The sequence below is a fragment of the Meleagris gallopavo genome, chromosome 1, assembly GCF_905368555.1.
Source record: "Meleagris gallopavo chromosome 1, MGAL_WU_HG_1.1, whole genome shotgun sequence".
NCBI lineage: Eukaryota > Metazoa > Chordata > Aves > Galliformes > Phasianidae > Meleagris > Meleagris gallopavo.
The window spans coordinates 109,060,789-109,081,266 of NC_139404.1; the positions used below are offsets into that span (position 1 = coordinate 109,060,789).

At 36.3% G+C, this 20,478-nt stretch overlaps 1 protein-coding gene across 15 annotated transcripts in view; it reads right to left on the reverse strand.

Moving 5' to 3' along the window:
- Window positions 1-20,478, reverse strand: part of KDM6A (lysine demethylase 6A) — a 148,132-nt gene that overhangs the window by 15,672 nt on the left and 111,982 nt on the right. For all 15 annotated transcript variants that reach the window (XR_014879711.1, XM_085209376.1, XM_085209435.1 and 12 more), the window contains 6 exons: window positions 7,703-7,832; window positions 6,075-6,180; window positions 5,306-5,511; window positions 2,897-2,961; window positions 2,720-2,794; window positions 853-1,001 (listed from right to left, as the gene is read on the reverse strand). Coding sequence is in view for 14 of the 15 variants with exons in the window: in XM_085209376.1 (XP_085065502.1) it covers window positions 853-1,001; window positions 2,720-2,794; window positions 2,897-2,961; window positions 5,306-5,511; window positions 6,075-6,180; window positions 7,703-7,832 (731 nt within the window). In the remaining variant the exon portion in view is untranslated. The remainder of the gene's footprint in view (window positions 1-852; window positions 1,002-2,719; window positions 2,795-2,896; window positions 2,962-5,305; window positions 5,512-6,074; window positions 6,181-7,702; window positions 7,833-20,478) is intronic.

A 20,478-nucleotide genomic window follows, 5' to 3' on the forward strand; every position in this document is an offset into this window, starting at 1 on the left:
AGATTAGATATTAGGAGGAAATTCTTTACTCAGTGAATGGTGAGACACTAGAATAGGTTGCACAGAGAAGCTGCGGATGTCCCATCCCTGGAGGTGTCCAAGGCCAGGCTGGATGGAGCCCTGGGCAGACTGTTCTAGTTGGTGGTAACCCTGCTCATGGCAGGACGGTTGGGTTTGGCTGGGATGGAGCTGACTAAACATCTGCGTGCCAATAGGAAGCAGTGAATGAATTCCTTATTTTGCTTGACTTGCATGCACAGCTTTTGCTTGATATATTATAATGTCTTTATCTGAACCCAAGAGTTATTGCACTTTTATCTTTCTGATTCTCTTCCACATCCAACTTGGAAGGGAGTGAGTGAGATGCTGTGCAGCACTTAGTTGTCTAGCAGGGTTAACCCACAATAGTGTCACAGCACAGCACTACCCATTATAAGCCCAATCCTCAGACAGCAGTGAACAATTTTAAAAGTGTAGTGATTTCTATGATTATACAAAGACCTACTTGGGAAGTCTGTAAAAATTTTCAAGGCACACAAATTACAAACTTGGTTCAAGTATATGAACTCATTCTTCTCCCCCTTAAAAAATCTGGAATCCATTGTTACATGCAAGAGATTAGAATGACAACTATCAAGCATCAAAGAAATTCAGAAATTTCCCCTATAAAACAATTTAATGCTTTGTACATGCAAATTCAGTTAATCAAGAAATTAAAAAATAATGAATATGTACTTCGTTATCATATTTATGCCTGCTATAAAATACAGAAAATCTGCAGAGCAGATAAATTAATTCGATAGCAGTAGATTCCTTTTTTTGTGTTTTTTTCCATACAAAAATTATACTCACCTGGTGTTCTGCTTCCTGGAACCTTCATGTACAACTGCACTGTGTTCATGCCCAGGATGGTATGACCAACATGGCTTAGAAGATTTCCTGCTGATACCACACGTACAAAAGCAGGAAGTTTTGTCAGTTCATGGAGTTGCAACTTCCACCTGCAGCAAAATAGCAAATTGACAAACTGTGAATCCCTGAAACTCTTAGAAGAGTTTGGGAAATACAAACATTTTCAGAAAATTGTTATCATAGGAGATGAAGGAACAGTGACTCACTGCTATATAATTTAGCATCTTTTAAAAGGGAAGTTTATAGAATACAATAACCTTACTTGACAGATAGAGAAATTTAAATGTCAATTCCTTTTAACTGTAAACTAGAAGACCTGGTGACCTAACTCAATCTTGCAGTTATTCAATCTGGTGCTATATCACAAGAAAACTATGCTTTTAGTTTACACCTTAGTGTATGTCATATATCTTTTCTGTAAACGCAAAGGTCTGCTTTCCCCACACTCCTAAACCAGTCAGAAGCTGCTAACAATGCTTTCAAGAGCCAAATGATATTATGTCATGACATTTGCTAGGAAGACTGTCTGAACATAGTTTGACTTACAAACATGATTGCTATAACCAGCAGTGAAATCAGCTGTATGCACATGCCATGGAACAGAATGCTTTTATTAGCTGATAACATCTCTAAATACAAATTCTCCACACTTATGTGGGGCTCTGTAATGTCACATGGATATCTGTGCTACCCCTTCAATTTGAAAACATTTCCAAATAAAATCCTAAGTATGACAAGCCAGTTCAGGGGAAAAATTGTTTTGTATCAGAACCTGAGACTGAAAATCAGATGTGGGATGTATGTGTGATTCTACGGGATCTATCTGAAGTATCGAAATACAATTTCTATGAACCTCTGGTCAGTCATTCCTAGGTTAGGGTTAAAGTCTCTCCGAAAGGATTGCTCTAAGGGTTAGTTTATTGGCAGTAATTTTGTAAGACAGAATTTTGTTTAGAAAAATATGTGATCTTATTTTAAATTTTACAACAATCTCTAATCACATATGCAGCATATTCTGTATGTATACAAAAAATTCATTAGCATCCTCCAGTTTCCAGTACTATAAGCTTTTCTCCTGTTCTTCTAACTGAAGTGGATCAGAATTTTACTACTGCAGTGGATGGAACAGTAATAGTATGCATTTCCAAAAAAGATCCAAGCAGAGACTGAACTAATTAAAAATTTATTACTGGATAAAAACAAAAAAGAATGCTTTCAGTGTATTTCTGAAACTTCGTGAAGTTTTTCTGAGCCATTTTCCTCTATTTCTTGGTGTCACAGAAATCTCTCATCTGAAGAATACTCTGTACTCCCCTTACGCTTGTAATTTTATCATGGCTTTTCCACTCATAGTCATCAATTTGGACTTTGCTATATACTCTGAGCACTGCTTCTGAATAGAGAAGCAAGAGCTAAGAGAAAACAGAAACAAAATAAATGAGAATAGGTATAAAAGAGGGGGAAAAAAGGGAAAACAATTTAGAGCATCGGAATGAAACAAATGGAATGTGTTAGAAGTATTATTGGAAAGAAAAGCGACTGATGGAATTTAAAAGTTCATTACTGAAAAATTAAAGATACTGGGAAGACAAACTCAAAAACAGATTTTAAGGTGAGAGGGATTTGTAACAACAATTTAACAACAGATTAAAGGTAACATGCCAATAGAGCTTGCAACTGGAATTGGGTTTATCAGGAAATAACTGACTTTGGAGAAGAATTAGCTTTCCAGAAGCATTAGCTTTCCAGAAGAAGTGTAGCAGTGCAGAATACCACTGTGAGCAAAAGAAACTGCAATCAAACTTACTTTTTGTCATCTGACAGGTCAATGTTGGTCCCAAACTTGATTGTTTTAAAAGGTCCTCTTCTCCTCCTCCCAGAACTGTAAATATAAAAAGTAGTAGCAGGTGGATGTGAAAATAGGAATAGTGTAAAAATACACACAAATATAACTGTAAAATTACCATATTTATACCACACTTACTTATCTGAAGATGTGGATTCATTATCTGAGTGGTCCTTGTGGTGACTCTTTTTTTCATTTTCCTCCTATAAAATGCAATTGTGAAAACGCTATCATTTATTTAACAGTGATATCTAAATAATTTAAATATTAAAAAGAATATGCATAAAAATATAGGCACACAGAGGTATGAAGTAATAACATTTGTTTGAAAATGGTGGTACAACGTTTAAAGTATCTGCATCCAAGGTCTCATGTGAACGCTGCCGTTAAGAAAATAAACGTTATTAGTCAAAATCTGTTGCAAAAAAATCCTTGTGATAAAAATTCAGTGAGGTTCAGACCAGGACAACAGGAAACTTCTACACCGTAAACTCTTTTGCTAACCTATATTAGAGTTACAAATTTATGTGCTGGGTTGCTTCATTATGCAGGTAAAAAGAAATCCAATCTAACATTTTTAGACCAGAACATTTATCTGCCTCCAAAGTTAAACAGGTCTCCTGATGCGAAAATAGGCTAACTAATATTTATAAAATTCACTTTATAATATCCATTATACAAAGTTCTTTGAATTTTTAATAGCCATCTGCTATTTTAGCACTGCAGTAGCTAGGACCATGACTAGTGGAAAAAGTCTAGCCAGCATTAAGTGATGTAATTTCATCTTTTTAGCACAGTGGGCTCAAAGTTCTGTTTTAAAAACTTCCTTTTTCACAAGTATACAGGCATAGAAGGAGAAAGTAAGACAAAAAGCAGGAAGGAACTGCTTGGATGCTGTCCAAAGACTTTGTGCTTTGAATGAGACAGTTGTTAGACATCAAAGTGCCCCATGTACCTGAGAAAGTCCTATTCATCCTTTGAACGAAGGACAAAGAGGAACAAAAAAGGATTGAGCAATGATGGTTTTATGAAATACTGTAAAACATGTTAGAAAAGCAATGTTATAGTTGTTAGAGGGGGAAAAAAAAGGTCACTTAAGGAAAGCCAAGAGAACTGAATCTGTAGAAAGGAGAAACTCAGCTTTCATTTGAACACTGCAAAAGTCATCTAAGGACAGGTCACAGCAGTGTTAGGAAAAAGGAACACTAACACTTAAAACAATGCCATTTTGATTTTTGAGGAAAAAATGAAAATTGACATATGAAAACTATTTTATGTACTACATTTTTATCACCACTTTGTAGCAGAGGAAAAAACAACACAGAAAATACTGCAGTTGCTTCTTGATGCAAAAACAAAGCTGAGGCTTTTCTGCTGACAGAAGTATATGTAATCAACTACATACTTTATTAACAGTTAGCTTTTCTGTAATTTTATTTATACATAATGTTCTCCTCCAGAATGATGCTCAAGAACACAACGTTGGTGCAATTCTTTGAGAAAAATCCCATTCATGACTGGTTAGGCCAAGCCACACACTATTCTGCCCAGCTCTCCCTGCTTCCTGCATGGTATTCCTGTGTCTTTTCCTCATCTTGTGTCAATCTTGCTTAGAATATTTAACCACTCTCCCTTTTCCTTTTTCCAACCACAGATACATTTCTTTGCTTCTAATCCCTTCCAGTAATGCAAGAAATTAGGGAATTTCTCTTTCTTTTCTTAATGAAATCATCACTGGTTTTGTGTAATGGCAGTGAAAACTGCAACAGCCAATTCTCCACTTTTTCTCCTTTTTCTAATCAACAAGTGATCAATAATATCCTTTGTCTTTGTTCCACCTTAATCTAGTCTTTTCAAAGCTATCAGTAACATTAGCCTTTGATGAGTGCCTGTATCTAATTTCAAGGACATGCTCACTGCTTAACAAAAATATTGAAACTTAGTACCAATAAAGTATAATGTTTGCAACACTGTGAACATTTTACAGGGTTCTGTATGTCTAACAGTTCCCAAAATGTTAAATTTGGAACCCATCAGTAACTAGTACAGGAAGCATCAGTTACTTTTCTGAAAAAAAGTTTCTACGAATATTTTAAACAGTTGTGTTAAAAGTATGAGCGTAAACTTCTAATAAGTCACATTCAAATTAATTCAGGTTACAATGAAGAATGAAGTCATGTCAAAGCATGCCTAAAATTTGAAGCAATATGACTAAAAAAAAAAAAAAAACATCTGAAATTTTTAATATTTCAATATTAATTTTGACATTACTATGAGAAGGCTTAAAGCTAACAAGCTTTTAAAATACGTAACACTAAGTAGCTTTATATTAAGAAAATGAAGTCTATGTTAAGCACAGGAGGGAACATCCTGTATAGTATTTAACGCTCTGTTTAAAATAGACTGTAAATTCATCTTTTCATGCTGGTAGGAATGTCTCCATTTCTTGAACAACATCTTTTTCAAGAGATGTTACTAACAAAGCTTAATTCCAGAGTTAGTATACAGGCTACAAAATTCTAATTTACGTAATAGTAACATATTTACCCTTAAAGACTCCTGGAATGAGGAGGCCTGGTACTGTGCATATTTAGCAATTGTTGTATGAGATCTACTGCTTTCACAACGCCAGATTTTCTTTGTTCCAGTGGGGTCCCAGTTTTCATCTGCTGGCTGCAGTAGTTGTGTCCTCACTTCTACTACGTGTTCGTTATTTGCTTCTACCAATGTCTTAGTAGAGAAGAGTCCTAGATCTAATAAATAAGAAAAAAAAAATAATCACAAATGGCTGTTAATATATGACAAGAAGGTTTAGAAGAGATGATATTAATACTTAACAATGTTATGGTAATGTACAAGAGGCTTTTCTATACAACAGTAGAAACCTAAAAAAACCTTGACAGCTATTTTACAGACCTTATTGCAACTACAAATTCATAAGTGTGTGTAATTCAATTAACAAATATTTTTCAGAAATTAGAGCTCTATGAATGTTCACAGTGACATCATCAAATCAAAGCACAAAGGCAGATAGGCATAGTTTTCACAGGAAAAAAATTTCTGTGCATAAGCTCCCATACCCTCAGCTCAATTTCTGTCTGTGATCAACAATATCTGATGGAAGTTTGCTTTTTTTTTTTTTTAAATTGATCTAGGTTAGAAATAGTAGTGAGCTAACTGACATGTTCCCTTGATTAATCTAAACAGAACAGTAACACAGTATTATAGAAATGAAATATTCACTTTTAAGAACTGAGAAACATCATTTAAAAATATATCTATTTTTACAAAGAAAACATAACCAAATTAAAGTTACCTAATTTAAGCGCTCCAGCAAGGCCACGTATTACAGTAACAGGGTTGTTTGGATTTGTACAAAATTGATGTAAAGGTGGAAAGAAAGCATCTCGTTTATTTTCCAACTGTAAAATTACAATGCAATATTAGATATCAGACGAGGTTAGACTTCTTGTTCGTAAAATAAGAAAGAACAATAAAAAATGTGAAACAACAGAAGGAAGACAGGAATTTCATTTATTTCTACACATTGAGGGAACTGAATCGCAACATCATACAACCACTTCTACGTTATAAGCTGGGTTTACTCCCTCTGAAATTAATTCGTTATTGCAATTTATTTCTTGGCATGAATTATTCCCAGGTTGCTTCAGCTTTTCCAACTCAGGTTTCCTGCAGTTTATTTCTTTATCTGACAGCAGCCCCGTAAATTCTCTAAATCTGCAGAATTCTCTGAAGACCAAGATAATACACTAACATTCTTTTCAGAATTTAAAAAACTAATCCTATAGATAATGTATACAAGAAGCAGTATAATTAAAAACTGCACTCTCAGAGTATATCTCATGTTAACTGGAAAAATTGATTTCTTTTTCCTACGCTTTTGTAAATCTACAACCTCGATTTTATGCTGCAGTTTCCCCTCACTTTTATTTTTAATTGCTATGAATCTTTTAAAATCCTGCAGACAGACTGTGAACAAAGTATCAATGACACTGTAGACAGAGACTGTATATATACTGAAGACATCTCTTTCAATAAACAAAACACAGTTCCTAAATACCGGGACCCATGTCTGCACATCCACATCCAGAATGCTGCAACATGGGGATTTATCAGCTTTGCAAATACTCAATGAAGCTATAACAGACTCTTAATTAGGGAGATTAACTCAGGTTCAACACTAAGAGCAGCACTATTGTTTCGGCAGACTGCTTGGATTGCAGCACATAAGTCTGCCCAAGAGCTTCTGGTCCTAAAGTTCAGCTGAGCAAAGCTATCCTGAGGTTTTTATACTAGCTGAATGGACACACTACAGTTTACAATTCCATTATTAAGAAAGTTATCCACAATACTGCATAAAGCTAGTACAGAAGTTTATTTCTGGAACAAGAGTTTCAATGGATGCGTAAGAAAAAAAAAAATCTACCTAAAAAGCAGTTGGATTCAATGATCTTTGTAGGTCCCTTCCAACTGAATTATTCTATTAATATAACTTTTATTTTCCTAACTGATGACATTTTGTTGTTACCATCATCTCAGTTGTATTAATTAATTAATTAATTAATTAATTTTCCCTACAATATTTTGAAATAGATTGTCAGGGAAGTTCAGCTTAATCATTTGCTTTCTTATCATTGAAACTGTCATTTGCAAAAAATGTACAAATACACCTAAAATCCTGTGCATTATAACTCACGAACTATTTTTGCCTATTCCATCAGTATTATAAATAATAAATAAGCCTAATTTTTTGAAGCTGTTCTTCTTCACTCACAACTGCACAATTCTAACATTTCTCCTCTTCATACACTGTAACTAGAATTCAGCTGTGAACACTGCATCTTTGAAATAATTGCATAATGTAATTCAGATACCCAAATAATTAACAGGACACAGTCAGCAAATTACTTCTGCTTTACTTACATAAATACTAGGTGTAGGTGGATTCAGCTTGTCCTTTGGCAAGGGAGGGTATGGTGGAGGCGGTGGTCGTGGAGGTGGGCATTTATCCAATAGAATACTACTGTTAGATAAGCCATTTTTACCCAGATTCCTAAAAGGAAAGAAGAGCTGTCTCTATCAGTACTTGACAAATACAACAAAAAAAAATTGGTGTTATCTTTTCTGCAAAATAATGACAGTAACTAGAAATTGTAATTCAAGATGCAAATAAAGCTCATATATTTTAATAAAGTATTCTCACTGCATAAATTGATATTATTCAAAATCATTCCCATTTTCCCCTCCAATCTGCAATGTCATCACCACTAGTTAAAAATAAAGCCTATTCAAACAAAAGCTAGCATGACTCATTTGACCAAATCTAACACAGAAAGCAGTTTTCAAATAGAAACAGAAGAACCTTACTAGGCTGGCACTGGCTGGTGGATAAAGAATTCATAGCAACTGAGACAGTGCAGTCTGGTAATACTGTGCATAGCACTGTAACAGAGTAGTGGCAAAATGATAATTCCTCAGCAAGAAGAACAATGCTGGAGTCACAAAAATAGAAACACACAACACTAAATTATACAGCCACCTATCTACCTCTCCCTGACTTCCACATTTTGAAGCTAGAAGGAACCACCATTACTTCACCTTATTGCTTGGAAAACACAGGAAAGAACTACTCCTGTTAAGCTGTTGTTTCAACACCTGTACTTGTACCTGAATCAGGACCTTGCTTGGTGTAATTGCTAATCTTTCTCTGGAGGTTTTGAGACATGGACAGCCTACTATGCATGTCAGCTTCTTCTAATATGAATGACTTTCAGTGCTGAAGATGATTGCAGAGATTGAGAATCCACAATTTCTAGTCACTATCACCAGGTCCTCGTTAACAGAGATATCCCTTAATTTCGGTTGTTTGTTAAAAATAACTGAACTGCTTTAAATTTCTTCCAACTAATACTCAAATCTTTCTTCCAACCCCATTTAATTCATTAGCTACTGTTCTTACCACCTCTCAGTGCTCCAGGATATAGGATGTGCTAAGGCGTGATTCAGTCGTTTATCCTCATAGAACTCACTAGCTACAAAAATATGTCCTGATAACCAAGGATCTTCAACAGAAAACACAGCTGCCACAGTATTAAATGAAACTTCTAGCAGTAAAACTTGTAACAGACACAGAAACTGTGATACTAGCACTGAGAAACATCCTACAGCTTAATGCTGGCATGTGAGAGCATTATTTCAAATCAAGCTATTACGAACCATGAGTAAGAAGGACTTTGGGCTTAAGATCACAACAGAGTGACTGTTATGACAAATACTTTAGAGAACAAACATCACATGTACCTCAGGCTGTAGCAAAGATGAGCATCCAGAGAAATTGTTGTTCATCATGACAAGGAACAATTCAAACTTACACCAGATTTCTATCTCCTACACTTCTATCCTCTGATGGGAGATCAGAGCAATACAGACAAAGACATGCTTAACAAGTGTCTCAAAAGATGCCAGACAAAATTCCAAACACCGCTTATTTTCTGTGCTAGGTGAGCCTAATTCCAAAATAGATTACAACCTCGAAGAAACTGAAAGAGATGCTTTCAGCAGAAGATTTGATGAGGCATCATCCAACTTGACAAAATGTCACTGACCCATGTTTAATGTCTGAGACAGTTCTTGCAAAGACACTACTGCTGCCACACAAGGGAAAAAAAAAATGGAAAAAAACCCACAGAAACGTGGCAATATAAAATCACCACTACTCAAAGAAACTTATCAATGATGGCTGTGAGAATCTGAGATTCAAGAATATACTTGCAAGATGAAACTAAAATCTGAAGAGTGGACATTAGAAGGAACTATAATCTTTGCATCAAGAAACTGAAAAATAAAATCAAGAAAAGCAAATCCACAGCATTAGTATCCAACAGAACTATGGAAAAAAATCAGTTTGAACTGAGAAACAGTTCTTAGGCACTTTCTGATACAAAGAAGAAAAGGAAGACCAAAGCCGAAGAAAAAGGACAACGCCCAGAACTACTGTGATTCAAGTTACTTGAGGTAAGCAACACACAGCAATCACTTAGTAAATTCAGAGTACATAGGGTCTTCAGGGAAGAGGCAGCAGAGACAGGAGAGACTGCTGTACGCCTAGAGAAATTACACATTTGGAAAGTGAAAGAGATGCTGAAAAAAGCAGACACTACAGAGAAAAAGATCAGGTGAACAGAGGAATCTCAAAGCCAATGCTTGAAGTTGATACTACAGCAAATGACCCTGCAGTTTCCTATTAAGTTACTAAAACCCTGTGCGGAAATTTCAAGAGGAAAAGGGTCAGAAAAAAAAAAAAAAAAAAAAACTGAGACTGGAAAACACTTGTAATTCAAATGGCATGGGAAACAGATGGGCAGAATCTTAAAAGTTGTCTTTATCAGACCCGTTTCACTCACTCATTTTTTTCTGACCATCAGTCAGAATAAGTTACTATTAACAGCAGAAGAGAATTACTAAAGCATAACACTGTAATTGACAGTGTGCAAATCAGAGTGATGCAAATCATAAAACAAACAAAAAACAACAACTCCAGAGAAATACTAAATAAAATAAGACTTGATACTGGCACCTGAAACAGAATAGTTAGCTATTCACTGAATATCTCCAACAGTGGAAATACAGAACTGTGGCCAGCACAGGAAAAGTAAAAGATCATTTTTGACCACAGAGATTGTAGGGAAAGTCACACATTACTGTTGCAATCGTGTAATTTTTTTTATAGGATTTCACAGAGGCTGAAAGAGGCAGCAAATGCAAAAAACAAGCCTAACTTCGGCTTTGAGAAGAAAATGCATGCCCAAATAGTCACCTATAATGCCATGATGGAGGAATGACTAGAAAGACAGGTTTCATCCATCACTGCTTTAAACTGAGTTTTCACAGGCTGTACAGGCTGCAAAACATCCTTCATTCCCACAGAGCCAAGGGTAGTTGTCAGCCTCACAAAGGTAAGGACAGAGGTGTGAATGATGTGCAGCACCTTTTGGAACCAAAGCTGCAGCTCTCAGCCCATTGCCATTTGCTTGACAGGTGAAAGCAACAAATCACCTAATTGTTTTAACCCGTGAATCAAAGTCAAATTGTCAGGCTTATGAGTGACACCAACTGCAGCAGATGAAATAGGTGCTTGAATTTTATGTGATTAACCGATCTTTTGAATAAACGATCACCAGATTCACTAAAACACCCGTTTCATTTTATTGCTTTCTAGGATACGTTCCCTCACCTTCTAAATCTGCGTCACACTCCTTTCCTCCCAGGGCACAACTTCACATCTGGCTGTAACAAAACACACTGTTTCCCTGAAACACAGGCGTGAACCAGTTTGCTCTGTAACAGTGGCCTGTATTCTTCATCACAGAGCACTCTGCAGTCTCTGATTTCAGCAAATATTAACAAGTAACTTCCCTTTATCTACGGATTTCTGACAAATGAAGACTGATGGCATAGCCTGGTAAGCCTCCATCTGCCTACCACACTCCTTCCTATAGTTCACTGTTTTCACTGCATAGGTAAGGAACCCGGTTGCTCCTTCTGAAGCTGCCGTGGCCCCACGCCACGCATGATGGACACCAGCTGCTTCACTCAGGACTCCCCACTTGGAGCCCTACATCATGAGGACAAACAAGGCTGAAACCAGATCCCAGGGCAACATCCTGAAACTCCACTCACCCCAGTAACGATGACATTACAAGTATCAGTTGGTTGCTATACACTTCAATATTGTATTGACTCTGCATCACGCTAGCTTACTAACTAAGATGTTATGCAAGCTGGAAGCAAAATGTGTTAAAAAGCTGTACTAATTTTAACTGTTTTACTTTAAAGATGCTAAGCTACATCAAGAATATTGTAGTTAGCATAATACTTACTTTCCATGAGCTAGGACTCATTATCATTAATTACTACCCTTTACATTTATTAAATTAATCATCTCAATGATTTTGTTATTTCACTCAGGCCTAATGCCAGACTGCCAGCATTATAATTTTCAGTGGTCATCCCACTCTGAAATCAGTCTCACGGCAATTTTCAAGTCCTATGCAACTCTTTCTGTTTTCCAAGAACTATCAAAAACCTGTATGCATGATCAACAACAGCTGCAGCCTGCTCCTTCACAGCTCAAGGACATCTGTTATCTGGGCTTCTGACTTAAAACCATCACATAAGGGTTCAACGTCCTCCTCTCTGAACACTGTGAAAAACAAAGAGCAGGTTATCGCACATCCCACAATGTGAACACCCTATCTGCCTTTTTCCCAAGATCTGAACAAAATATTTAGTGACTTCTACCTCTGTATTGACTACTTAATATCTCGGATCAGAAACACTAGGCATTACTGGTATTTGTGTGTGTGTTTCTTGTATTTCATTCCTGGCTATAGTTTTCTCTTCTAAGCTTTTGCTAGGAGTTTTCTAGATCTCTTAGCTTTTACTTTAAAGTATTTGCTCCTTATCTTTTTAAAAAGACTGTGACTTTCTGAGATCAGTGAAAAAGCTCCTGAGCAATTTCCAGCTATCTATGCGTTTGCATTTAAGGTACAATTCACAGGCCACATTACAATCATTTGAACATAAGCAGTTATTTTTGTTGTCAAGTCAGTTTAAGTGAATTATTATTTGAGGATTAGCTGCATGAGAATTAACAGGGTTTTATCGTTCAGGAGATTAGAGTTACTCTGAAGAACAAAATTAATACCCTCTCTTTCTCACATAAAAATCACATTTAACATGAATATAAGGAACAGTGGATTTATGTGATATTGTATCTTAAATCCATTGGAATTACTCAACATACAGAGAATGAAAAAAACATTTTAAAAATGTGCTTGCAGAAAAAAGCTGAAGCACTGGGATGCACAGTACTTAACTGACCCAACCCTGATGCAGAATAGAAAGACTTAGTCTTCCTTAACAATTAGTGGATATAACTAATTTCTTTCACGGGGCAAAAACACAGGAAAATGGTTATCAACACTCTTCACGCTGGGAAGGAGGTGACTATTACAATGCTTAGCGCTGGCTGTCTGAGGCTCATCTCCCCAGGCTTCTTCTGCAGCCAGCAGAAAGATGCACTCTTAAAGGGCAATTCAAAGAAATTAAGCCAAGCTTACATTATGGTTAAATGCAAGTAATGCCAGATAATTATACAACCTGTTTATAATGCAGTTCTTCGCTTCAGCCTTTCACAACCAGGTACTAGCTGGCAATACTCCCAGGAATCTTTCTTTTTCAAACCTACTGAAAATCCTACAAAATAATCGTGAATTTTCTCATTATGCAAATGTATTTCTAATCATTTTTGAATTCTGTTCTGTTTTTGACCTCAGTACTATAGGGAGGCAGAGAGTTTCATAGGTTAATTATATGTTATGTAAGAAATAATGTTCCTTTTCTCTCTTGTTTTAAAATGACTTACATCTTTCCCTTTCACTTGATAATCACCTTGTTCTTAAGCTATTATAATAAGACAAACAGAAGCACGTTAATGACTTATTTAAGAAAAGCACTGTAACTAGTGGTACCAAACTTTTTCTTTCTTTTAGCCTTCCCCCTCTCTAAATGCAACAACTAAAATATATGTTATTTTTTTCTTTACTCTCAGGTATTTCTCTATTTGCTTTTCTGTAACAGAACAGAATACATTTAAGCAGGGCTTAGATTGTGAAACTACAACATTTAAAATTTTATTTTTAAAACTTTTACCCCAGTGAAGTTTACTTGCCAGAAATAAGGTGCCTTTACAGCCATCGAACAATTTGCCTGCAAGCCAAAATAGCCTTTTGTGTACAGTCAAAAAAATCCTCCTAAAAAAACAAGAGGTTTTTAAGAGCAAAACACAAACTTAATCCAGCTCCTGTTTCTGCAAAATACTTCCCTCAAACAGACTCCTTGCTTTACGATTGTACTTTCCAATTCCATACATTCACTCCCTGACTTCCCAAAGCACAGCTGACTGCCAGGAAGCCCTTCAGAATGATCACCTTAAGTTTATTTCTGCCACAGTGATGTAGGCATCAGCACTGAACCCAGGTTTGTACACTTCAGTCTTGAAACTGCTTTTTCCACTCCTTCTCACAATGCTTATTTCCTACCCTTCTTTACATGCTGGCCAGTTATCAGCCCATTTTCCAGACCATTTCACCCTCTGCTTGTCAGTCTATATTTTTATCCCTTTAAAACATCTTTTCTGAGACACAGCTCATTTCTGCTGGTCTCCTTCATTTTCTTATCTCAATGGATTGCTCTCTACTTTTTCACTTTACACACCAAGCAAAAAGAACTACAAAAAGCATGTTAGCCCCTTTCAATAGGCATCGCCATCAAGTCCATACATCTCATTTGCCTCCTCTGATAGGACAAACTGGCAAAGCCTTCAAGTTCAGATACATCTGACAGTTTTACCCTTAGGCATTCTGGACACTGCCCTAGAAGTGATGACACAAATTAACAGCTGACCTGAAGTTATTCAATTATTCTACCTGCCTCCTTGTCTAGCGACTGCTTTAAGCAATTATCAAACAGAAGTTTTGTCTGGAGCTTGTGTGCCCTTTTCAGGCTGTGAACGCACGTTTATAAATAACGCATAGCAAGTGAGCTATTTCTTTTACGAGAAGCAAAACAAAGCAGTGATGAACTTCTTTATACTGCTTACAGGAAGGACTTGGCCTCTCATCAGCCTCAAAGGGAACAAACGATGGAGCATGTTAAATGAGAAGGGCACTGCGTTTTTCATATTATCCTTCAAGACACTAACGAGATGCACCAGTTGAAACAGAGCAAGACATCAGTTGGTATCACTTTATCCAAAATAAACAGCTCAAGTCGTAAGTCTCAAGTCTTGCAACATTTCATTAACTCTCCTTTCAAAAGGACTGCTCATGGGGAAACGATACCTAAATTTCTGAGAGTACGGAAAGACTTTTTGATAATGCTCTTTTAAAGGAGCCCGATATGCAGCTAGACAAAACAGAGCACTCTTCTTTTTTGTTCTCCACTTCTTAACAATTGGTTTATCTACTAACAAACAGAACAGTTACCCCCAGTGTATTTTCTTCTCTTAGTCACAACAGACTTTCACTTTTGCTTGGTCTTTTTAATGACCTCTTCTTGAAGGGGGTATTTTCTCCAAGAATCTAAATAATAATTTTACAGTACACATTTTTATCTGCAATCTTGCTCAGCGGCTTAAAGAAATCTAGTTTACTGTGCAGACAGCTTGCTATTCAAAATATAATAATTCAGTTGCTTTATAAGCATCTTAAAATAGACTGCTGCCATCACTTTTATTAGTACGTAAGATTAAGCAAATTACCCGTACAGCACACAGAATCACCTCCTCAGTTCCTTCTGTATGTACAGTCCAACAACAGTTTAACAAGATGAGTGCATTTGTTATCCCACTATGCTCCAGAACAGCATCTTAATGAGATTTGCATAGTTTAATCATCAGCTTAGAGACTGCATTTCTCAGTCCCTTGTAGCTCTCCACTGAACCTCATCCAGTCCCTTCAGGGAAAGCTCTTTTGAGAAGTATCCATAGCTACTCCAGCACCTTCTGTTTGACCCCTCCTCAGTGTCCTAGACAACCTCAGCTCACCACTTGAATAGAATGAATCTCTGTTAGATACTTCCTCAACGCTCTCACTGAGGAAGATGGATATAAAGACACGTGCAGGTCCCTGGATGGTGCTGCCCTACTTAAGCACTTACTTCAGTCTTTGATGAAACAAAACATTTACCAAGTCTGCTCCTACAACCCAGACAACCTATTCAAATACATCTGAAAAGAATCAAATGGAGTTGCCTATTTGGCACGTGTTTTGCACTTTATGATGCAAAGTATCTCCTTTCATTCAATGGCTTTGCTTGCACAATTATTTTAAGACACCACTTGTCTATATAAAATTAAACTGCAAGCTCCCGACATTTATTTTTGCTTGTCTGCTTCCATTTTATTTTTTTTAATGCATGATTTCTGAATCTTTTTTCTAATAATTGCTTCTACCTTTAAATAAACAAACAACTTCCATACCTCTGATGTTCCTTTGTTCTTGAATGACAACCAAAATCCTAGCAAGATTAACAAACAAGTCAGTTTTTAGAAGTTACAACTGCAGTTCTGCTTTCTATTAAATCTCTCCTGTGAGATAAAGAACTTCATTATACTGCAGTTCAGTATTGCACAGTAGGTCAAATATAGTTACATTATGAATCAACTGCTGTGCATTACTTAATGCCAAACTGCTAGTAATTTCAGGTCATTTCTGCTCCAGACACACACAAACCTACAGGGTCTGAAAGATGTAAAAAAATGGCTCCTCATAGTTAAGATTTTTAAAAGATCTATAAGCATACGAATCAGGATTATGTAACAAACAGACCTTTGATGCATTTTGATGCAATTTACACATGATATCAAACATTCTGGCTTGTAAGTAAGCATATAGTAAACAGAGCCAAATGCAGAAAAATAAGTAAGAAAATAAAACTTAACACAAAACTCCAGCTTATATATATCCACTTGCTCTCCCCTGTCAAAATGTCTTTTTCCCTCCTGGGTAATACCATCAGAAAAATAGAGCAAGAGACTGTATTAAGAAAGTACTTCCAGAAAGCAAAAAAGAGTATGCCAGAATAGAAAGTAATTATTAACATTAGAGAGGAAGTCAGAGTATCTTCCTGGTTGTATCATTTTAAATAAGAGTATTGATGGAACAATCAGTGTAGCACCAATATTTAAGAACTGCTACTGCAGAATAATTCCCCACTCCCTCTATCTGCTTGTAGTTTATTCTAGAACTAGTTTTTTTTTTCATATGCTTTTAAAGAAAGAAAGGAAAAAAAATATTTTCAGGTCTTCCATTGTGGATAGCTTTCATATACCTTTTACAGTAAAGTTAAAAGTCACATTTTTTTTTGTCTCAAATTCACTTCTGTACCTCGAGATACCATTTACAGAGGGAACAACTAAAAGTAATCACTACTACATGAAACACTTTCAACATCTCATTTTTTCATTACCTTACACGGTATTAACATAAAGGTTAACATGCCCTAAGTAAGTTCATAGATTCTGATGTTAATATAAGCAACTTTTATTCCACTGTGTCTACAGGTTCTCGTATTTAACAGATAAGCAGGGCATTCAGCAGACTATTGTTACGTATCCTCCTCTCTGGACACTTTTCCCTGTGTCAGTATCTATGACATGGATGTCCTCACCAGAGCTCTGCTCCTGAGCCAATATTCTGCATGCACCCCAGCACTGACATGTTTCAGAAGAAAGCAGGAGCTAATCAGCCATTCAGTACGTGGCTGGGACAGCCTCACCCTCAATTTACGTTTGCAAACTTTAAAACAAGTAGATAAGGGTGGCAGGAAAACAAAACTATTATTATATAATATATAATACTTATGTTTTAAAGAGTTATCACTTCCATAAGTATGAAAAAAACATGCAGGCAGGGCCCTTTCTCTAGCAGGCAACCAGCACTAGCCCAGATCAGGAACAGCACTAACGAGCACCAAAAAATTTTCACAAAAAATGTCTGCCTGACATCATTTTGCACTTTAGGTTCAGCCTAAAAATGTTGCAATTGTTACTGTGCTGACAGTCCCACAAAATCTTCTATTAATATAATAAGATATGCAGATACTTTCCAGCAGTCACACTTCGTCTAGGACAGATCCTGTTAAACTGAGTAAATTCAGTAGTCTGAGCCCGTACTGAGGCATTTATTGACCTCTCAGTTAGTAAAAGAAGTCTGTCCTCAAGTTCTATCATTGCTCATCTTTCTTAGCATTTTCAGCTGTGCATCAAATCTGCTTTTCTTGAAGGAAGGTGCAGACAGGCTGAAGAGGGAGCTCTGCATCTCCGCTCGCTAAGTACAGTGACAACAGCGCAAGGCACATTTTACACGCCTGCAAACTACAGGGGGTCAGGCACTAACTTAACGTCTCTTGATAAATTATAATTACACAAGCCTTGCAAACAATAAAGATTATATGAAACCCAGCGAAATACTGCTGAAAAAGATACACCAGAGGTTTTAAGACCTCTTTTGTTAATAATGAAGCTTTAGTAATTCAGCATCACTTGGAATACTACTTCTATCAACAAGAGCAAAAAAAGGACATGCATTAAAATCTGCTTTAGGATTTCTGTAGTAAAAATGTCCAACTTTTTGCCAGTGAATACAAGCCACAGATTTCACCTAGAAATCATTCGGTAAGCAGTGTACTAAATCAGAATATGGCACTAAACAGCAGAAATGCACTTCTCCTTTCTCTTTCGAAGAAGGCTGAATGCAAACTTCTGCCAAACACATTTTGAAGACAGAAACCAGCTAAACTTCAAGAAAGAACTCTATGTGTCTTACAATTTCTTTTATGTGTATTTGCATTACACTTATCCCAACACCAGACACTGAAGCTATTTTTAGACATCTACAAGCAAGAACATATACACAGTCCCAATTTAAAAATGAAGAGTTTAAAAGATCTTTTTTGAATGTAACAGAAGTAGAAACTTCACTTGAAAATGATCATTGCAATATAAAACTCACCATGTATAAGATGACAAAAAATGTTCCCTATACACTTTTATTCCTTCTTTTCTAGGAGATGTAAAGCTGTAACATTTATGACTTCAACTAACAGCAAATATTTAAAATGCCTTAGACTTTAAAGTTGTCCAACTAATCCAATCTCTTAACATTATAAGCATTTTGCTTTTGTATCAGATGTCTAGGGACTGCTCTACCATGATCAGTATTCATTAAATCCCAGTATATTAGAAACCAGTAACTTTCATAATGATGGTACCAGATGCAGCCCTTTGCATTTAAATGATTTCTGGAGGTGCAGTAAAAAAAGGTAGTAAATATACTTTTATCACTTCTTCAATAACCAAAAGGGTAATGCTCAAAAGCATCACAATTGTACTACATAAATCCAAACAAGTATTTCTGAGTAAAATATACTGAGATATTAAAAATTCCAACAATAATTCTTACACTATAATATAAATATAAATAACACAATTAAAAGAACTGTAAGCACAGTAAGTATGGCAAACAGCAGTTAGAATACAAATGATAACATTCCAAAATCATGTGCTTATGATTATTAAAGGGACTTCCGTGAACTTTACAGGCCACTTATGAAGCTTCTTCCACAAATAACATCAAATAAGACATGGCTACTGAAACTACATACCCTAATGGTCATTTTGATTTCCTTGTATTTTGGATTTCAAGTAAAATTCTTTAGGAAAAAAGAAAACAACAAAAAGGGAATCTTCTCCTAAAACTCCAAGTTCTTCACTATGGAAAGAAGGTCTGCACTAGGCACAAAGTGTGAAACTGCAAAACTATTATCTGCCAGAATTCTTGCTAGCCTTTGTAAGCATGAGCTCACCCTAGGCCAAGAAAATAAATTACTCTCTATAAACTTTGACTGAACTGTGCATAGTAAAGTTTGCTCCAGTTTAAAACTGAATAAACTATCTTATGTTTAATGTATATTAAGACTGATAATAAGGTGCATTAATACAGGATAGTTACATATAGTAAACATAGAATTTACAGTGAATTCATTTTGCTGAGTAGCTATTTTTTCAGTGCATAACATCACAGTGTCTATTTCTGAGGAGAGTTGACTGAATATACTAACCTGATCTTTTACTGAAGGTTCCTACTTACAACTGCAGCATTGTCTCACCAATAACCCACGGAAATAACCTATACTATGCAACCCTTACAGATGTTCTTTCGTTTATTTTTCCTTGATTGGAAGGGAGAATTCACTTGCCATTTTTGGTGATACATCAATCCTGAGATAAGAAATAAATAGCAGAAGAAAGTATGTACAAATCTCAAGGCTTGGAATCCAGTGCTTCTGCCATGCTGCTCTTTAGTAAGCCAGGCCCAGGAAACCACTAGAAGTGCTAAGGAAGTACTTTTAAGTTGACTACTTGGAGATAAAAACAAGCCTAATCCTTCAAGTGCTAACATGCCTGTCAAGGAGATGAGATTTATGTGTCAGAGGTGAACACCAGCAGATTTATCCACGGCAGATTAAAAAAAGGCTGCCCTCAGCCCACCAGCCTCCTCTGCTAAAGACTACTGGCTACTGAGCATGTGGCAAAATCTGCTGTATTTCTATGCCACAATCACTGTAGTATCTTTGCCAGAAGTCACTGTGAAGCAGTAGCTCAAAATTGAACAACCAAGTCTCACATATGCTGCACATCCTGTACTGTTAGCACCAATGGTGCCAGGGAAAAGGCTGTGCAGTTTGCACAACCACACTGCAGTCCTTGTCAGGTTGCCTAGTGGCTGGCTTCACTTTTCGATTTAATTATGCACCTGACGTAAAATGATCATGCTTACTGACTAAAGATAAAAAGACAGTAACATACTTCCAATCTACTGGAATATAAAATGGACTAAGACTTATGCCTCTGAAGAGACAAAATTATCTGCACTGTATTGCAACACTTGAACCTACACTTGAACCACAGGAACTGAAGTCACTATTTTCAAAAAAGCACTACAGTTATGGAAGTGGAAGGACAAGCTGACACACCAGATGGCTGTGTGACCACACAGAGAAACACCACCAGGCTGAAGAAATGGGACGATAGGAATCCCATGAATTTCAATGAAGATTAAGCCAAATCCTACATT